Raw genomic sequence first — 6,635 nt, 5'->3', positions numbered from 1 at the left:
GGAGATCATGGTGCATATGGTAATAATGGATTAATTGGCTATTTTCTGGAAAAATAGTGTGTGTTGGATTTTGTTTAAATCATTTTCTGGGAAAATGTTTTACGGATATTTTGGGCCAAATGGAATTTTGGCGTGTGTTAGAAAATAATCATTTTCAGGAAAAATGATGTTTTGAGGAAAATGCATATTTCTTCATATGCATGCATGTTGGTTGCATTAATGCATTTTCATTATGTGGTTATTTGGGTTATACTTACCTGCGGTACCATTTTGTGGTAACGCAGATTTTGATGCAGATGAGGAGGTTGAGGGCGAGCCTGAGGAGACGGCTCCGCCCGAGGAGTGATCTGGGATCACTTGCTTGGTTATTTTATTTTACTACATTGTATTTTAATTTTGGATGACTGTATAACTACTTTTTAAACCTTACTGATATTTAAATTGTATTTAAATTCTGGTACTTAGTTGACTAATCCACTGCGTTGTTTTTGTACACTGTTGCATGTACACACACTTGGCACTTTCGTTGGGATGCGTGACCGTGTTGTCATCATCCCGACGTCTCGATTCTCGCGTCCCTATACGTGGGGGTCGGGGGCATCACAACACACACATTCACCATAAACTTAGGAGTTATGGTGAAAAATGTATATTAACAGGCTTAGATCGGCTCACTCACACGAGCGATTGCCTTTGGCGCTACAAAGAGGTAGTGAGCAAAGATGAGATAATGTGTCACTCGGTACTTATCCAGAGAGAGATAAGTTGTTAGACACAAAATATATGTCTCCTTAGTGGGAGCTAAGATGAGGTCTAAGAACTGTGTATAGTTACCCACAATTCATGCAACCCGTGGTTTAGCCAGATGTGAGATCTTCTTTGGCGCTTTGGATAGCGAGCAAAAAGAGAGACTCGAGTTAGGCGCTGAGATAGCGACTAGACTAATATCTGTACGGTGAATTGAGATTAAATATACACTCTTTCTTTGGAAAGAGAACTCTACCGTAACATGTATTTCATATTACATGTGCTTTTACGACCAACAGTATAGGTAAGTGAAGGGTTCCCTGCTTCCTCAGCGTGTGAGTCCTGTAGGTTATAATTGACGATCTTAATTTATTTATACCCTTAGGAGACCTTTAACTATGTCATGAGGTTGATGTTTTAGTATCTACTACTTTGGCATGTTATCTATGGTCATGAATGATGCGGTTTAAAGAGGTATTGCTGGGAAAGCGACTAGACTGAAACTAAATGACATGAGAGCGAAGAGAAGACTATTTGGTAACACATCGATAATGGTGTATACTCATTGCCGGTAAGTTATGTTTCTTCTTGGTATTTGCAATATAGCTGTGAGTACATTATGTTTTATGAAGATTGAGCATTGCTCTGAGTCATTTGGACTCGAGAGGGATTAGGGATGCTTAGTCTGATGCGACCAAATGAGTCGGGGCATAATGAGACACTTTTAGGGATGTTGCTAGGAGAGATTTGGTATAGTGCTCCCATTTTTCTTTTTCAGTTGTGCTCGATGGTCTCACGGCCTATTTGCTAATATGAACAAGATTGAAAACATATTGAGGGATGCAAATTTTGGGTCTTGCCCACTATGTGTGAGTGTGAGATGTAAGAAAGGGGCACCCATAGTGGGCACCCCTTCACCTCCTTTTGGGGGTTATGAAGTAAGCCACTTCATGAGATTTGATGGCTGGCCCAAGTTGGTATGTGCGGCATGGAGGCCTTTTTTTAATATATATGGTGTCGGGTTTCAAATATAGGTTTTTTTATTTGAAGAATTGTCATATGCAATGAGCTTATCAAACTCTTAGTATGAAAAGTTTTAAAATCAAAGAAAAGGTGGAAAAAAAAGAAATTGATAAAAATAATAAAAAAAAAGGCCAAAATCATCAAAATGCAAAGAATAGATTATTTATTAAAGCCAGGATATTTTTAAAAATGTATATATGTGAACAAGAGAAAAAGTAAGAAAAATAAAAAAAATAAAAGTGGTGAAGGGAATCATCCACAATTAGTAATTTTATTTTAGTTTATTTTATTTAGTTTTTAATCTAGGGTTTTATTTATTCTATATATAATATGCCATTTGATTTTATGGTTCTATGTTTTTCTCTTATATATTATTTTTGAATAATGTTAAATATAGTTATAAGTTGTGTAAATATTACGTTTTTTTTTTTTAAATTTTAGAAGGGTAAGATTTGTTATTAAAAAATTATTTTTTTTAAAAACAATTTTAATTTTGTTTTTCAATGTCACAATTGGCCGGTTCCAAATCGCTACGAATAATCCACGTGATTTCTGCCCCTAGATAATTTATTACCAGAAGGACCCCATCTGGGAAGGAATTAGCAAAGCGTACCGTTCCCCGACGGCTATAAATAAGGCCGCCTCACTATTGCACAACACAAGCAAAACTGCTTTGCACTTTCCCAAACCCAAGAGCTTCAAATTAAGTTCTAACCTCTTCGCACTTTACAATACCAAACACCATGGCCACCCTCAAGATGCTCCTGTCTGGCGCTCAGCCACCCGCTAAGGCTGAGCACAGCGTGCTAACCATGTCCGACAACCAGATCATGAATACAATCTATGCAACCCATGTTCACGGTGACGAGAAGTTTGATGTCGACTCTCTTTTCGCTGTCACCGAGAATATTCTTCAGCGTGCTACCCATCTCGTTGACAATGTTGTTCTGGTACATATACATATAAAAATTTTCTTCCATACACGTTGTTTTACAACCGAGAAAATGTAGATGAGATGAAGTTAAACTTAGTTTAAATTGAGCCAGGAGACAATGCGGTTTCTTTGGTTTTGTTTTTTTTTTCTTTGTTCTCCAGACACTTCCTCTTATTCCTCGTGATTTACTCTACAGGGTACCAAGACACAACGGGAGCACCTGGACGAAAAGGTGCCCAAAGCCAGTTTCAATCCACCGTCGTGCACACTGAAGGCACTTTCCTGCGAGGTGATTATAGGGAACGGCCACTTATTCCAGTAGCTCGTGGCATGGCATAGGACTACGATCGATGAATGTAATGATTTTATAATATAAAGGCATAAGCATTTTACATACTAACAAATCTGTAATTAATGTAGATGTCATGCAAGGCTCCGGGTGAGGAGATTGCCCACAAAACAACACTGTCAATACTTAACAAACTCGCACACTATTCATGGGACGCCAAGGCAGTGCTGACACTGGCGGCCTTTGCTTTGGACTATGGGGACTTCTGGTTGCTTGCCGATCTTCACTCATCGGACCAACTTGCCAAATCAGTGGGGATCCTGAAAAGAGTACCTGTTGTCTTAAAGCGCCCGGGCCTTCAAAAATATGGGAAAGCCATAGTTGAGCTGAACAATCTGATCAAGGCAACATTGGAAGTCATCGAGTCCATTTTTGAGCTGGAGAAGCTAACAGTCTATGATACAAAGGACGTACCGGCATTGGCAGGTGCCATGGACCGAATCCCTGTGGATGTCTACTGGGCTATCATAACAGTTGTAGCTTGCACCACGCAGATGTGTTGCATCACAGGGGATGAGTAAGTTTCATTCCTTCACCTTGCATATCATGTTACGCTTCCTGATCTGTTGATTTTACGGCTAATGAGTACCATTGTTGCCTAATTTCAGAGGCAAGACACAGGAATTATCGCCCGTCGCTCAGAAAATCAACGTCATCCTCAATGTCCTAAGGAGGACGATAAAACTTGCCTACGAACAAATAGGTTAGCAATTATGACTGTTGATTTCATTCAGAAGCAAGCATTTCTCTTCGATTGCGCGACAATGCTGACCAAAGATCCTTGTTCGTTGCAGACGTAATTGAGGCTTATAGGAAACTCAAGAAAATATTTCAAACACCTAGCGAAGTGATGGAGGTTTTCAAGGCGCTCATTTTCCACAAAGATGCAGAGCCCTCGCTTATTGATGGTTCTACCAACAAATTGGTTAGCTCTTAAAAACAAATCTAGAATTTCCAACAAACCGAATTCTTAATAGGTTAAAACGATACATTTGGCAAGATTTAACCATACTTATAATACTTAGCCAAGAACAATGAAAACTCGGAGTAGCCCAAATTTTAATTGGCCAATATTATCCCTAATAACAGGTTAGCATTAAGAACTGCAATATATCTGGATATTTCCGATCTTCACTCCTTAATATATTTTGATATATATTCCGATACCTCGTCTAAGTAAACTGCACTGCGCACATTAGGAACTATTTTGAGTAAACTGATTTTCGTAATTGTGTTGCACAAAAACAGGTTAGCATCGACGTGCTGAAGAAAAAGGATGTTCTGTTCTTCATTTCGAGTCTGAACATCACCATCGAAGAGATCTCGATCCTAAAGCCAGTTTATGGTGGAATATGTAAGAAGGATCAGCATAAAATTGTATGGATCCCAATTGTGGAGCACTGGACCGATGAGCTGAGAAAGAAGTTTGAGGTGCTGCGGTCTAAGATGCCTTGGTATACAGTGCAGTACTTTTCACCTGTGGTGGGCATCAAGTTCATCAAGGAGGAGTGGAACTTCAAGAATAAGCCTATCGTCGTGGTGATAAATCCAAGAGGAAAGGTTGAACATCCGAATGCCCTCCACATCATTAAGGTATGGGGAATGAAGGCCTTTCCTTTCACGAAAGAGGCAGAAGATGTTTTAGCAACTAAAGAAGATGTGATGGAAGACATCATGGTTGGCGTCAATCCAAGATCGCCTGTCGTGGTAAAGTCATTGTCACATTCTATTTAATTTTTTTCTCTTCATATTCATACTCTGGTTAAGTTCTTACAAATATTCATCTGCAAGCTCGCACTTTTAGTAAAAACTCATAATTAATCATCATTGTAATTGCATTTGGGAGTTTGACACATCTTATTCAATCAGATCAAGGATGACAAGTACATTTTCTTCTATGGAGGCAAGGACAACGAGTGGATTCAACAGTTCACCAAGAAAGCAACTGCCCTGGCCAACGATCCGGCAATAAAGGAGGCAAGGCTTTCCATCGAGTTGGTTCTTGTAGGGAAAAACGAGAAAGGGCAGGATGATGTCGGCATCCTAGGGCGTTTCTGGGACAAAATGGAAAGCTTTTTCTTCTCCAAGACTGAGAAGAAGACTGAACCGGACGCTGTGACCAGGGAAATCCAAAAGTTGCTGTCTTACAAGAATGAAAGTGGATGGGCGGTGCTGAGCAAAGGGTCTAAAGTGATATTCACTGGTCATGGGACAACAGTTATGAAGGTCGTGGATGAGTTTGAAAAATGGAAGGGGTATGTGCGCGAGATTGCCTTCGAAATTATTTTCAAGCAAAACCATGATAAGGTTATTGAAGTGAATCGCCCTTGCTCCCGTGTTGACATTCCCCTTGGTGTCGGAAAGGTCCCTGAGCATATGCATTGCCCTCACTGCCCCCGCGTCATGGAGACCTATATCAGCTTTAAGTGCTGTCATGTTGACGGTGCTCTGAACTCACTGCACTAGATATTTACCGGTGTTCGTGTTTTCCCTAAACTATGATGTTCCCTCTCGATGTTTATTTGCACTTATCTATATGTAATGTGTCTACAATAATTGGCATCCTGATTACGTTGGTAATCTGACGCCAATGTTACGAGGACTATCTTTGTAGTCGTTAATGTTCGTGTTGCAATCTGATCTACTTTTCACAGCAAGTTTTTTTTTTTTTTTTTCACTTTTTGTAAGACATGCACTCACCGAGTAGTTCTTGACATTTATGATCATAGCATTCAAAATCAAAATCAATGATGTCCTTGAAAAGTAATGATCAAGCCGATAGTGCATGTTTGAAACAACGATCAATTATTGGATAAATATTCCTCCTTGTTATATTTATTTCTTTGACAACGAGACCTGGAATTTTTAGAAATTCTAAAGAATCCACTCGGTTTGGTAATCAGGATTTATGATTGAGTATTAACTATTCAGTGATTTTTTTCCCCTAAAAGCCCCTCAAAGATTTCACAGACATAATACATATAGTAGTAATAGAGCTTGGACGTTTGCCTAGTTTAGATTTTTTACAGGAAATAGTACTGAAAGTGACTGAGGTGATGAGTTTGAGGTAATTTCTGTGTAATCTTGAATCAAGGTATTCTTGTTTTAGTTCATAAAGAATATGCTAATGCTACTTTAGTTCTCTAGTACATCCATGGATGGGATCGATCCATTTATTTCTTGAGTTTGAAATCTCTTACTCTATCTAGGTGGCGGCGTTTGCAAGGTTATTAGTTTTTGCGGTGACTCCTTGTCACAGCATATAAACTTACCAGAAATTTTTTTTTCTTTGGATTATTAGTACTTGCGGCGACTTTTTGTCACTGCAAATAAACTTACCAGAAATAATTTTTTCCCGTGGGTTATTAGTTTTCGAGGTTATTAGTTTTGCGGCGATAATAATCGATCTGCCGCAAATGATAATAAAATTAAAACCCTTATTCCCTTATTCCGGAACATACTTGAAAGGTATATATGTACCCACCCGAACATACAAGAATTAAAATGCCTAGTCGTTAAACATCAAAATCTAGATGGCAAAAACTCTTTAAAGTTGAGAGAGGAAAGTGAGTCGAGACTCGA

At 39.0% G+C, this 6,635-nt stretch overlaps 1 protein-coding gene across 1 annotated transcript; it reads left to right on the top strand.

The window, feature by feature from the left end:
* Positions 1-2,412: 2,412 nt before the first annotated feature.
* LOC109011883 (protein SIEVE ELEMENT OCCLUSION B-like) lies at positions 2,413-5,710 on the top strand. The gene is made up of 7 exons (XM_018993245.2): positions 2,413-2,720; positions 2,901-2,993; positions 3,125-3,570; positions 3,662-3,756; positions 3,848-3,978; positions 4,302-4,760; positions 4,923-5,710. The coding sequence occupies exons 1-7, from the start codon at positions 2,514-2,516 to the stop codon at positions 5,517-5,519; spliced, it is 2,028 nt and encodes a 675-aa protein (XP_018848790.1). The 5' UTR covers positions 2,413-2,513; the 3' UTR covers positions 5,520-5,710.
* Positions 5,711-6,635: the final 925 nt, after the last annotated feature.

The sequence above is a fragment of the Juglans regia genome, chromosome 7, assembly GCF_001411555.2.
Source record: "Juglans regia cultivar Chandler chromosome 7, Walnut 2.0, whole genome shotgun sequence".
NCBI lineage: Eukaryota > Viridiplantae > Streptophyta > Magnoliopsida > Fagales > Juglandaceae > Juglans > Juglans regia.
Note: the sequence above shows the minus strand (reverse complement) of the source record. Positions and strands in the feature narration are given on the sequence as shown.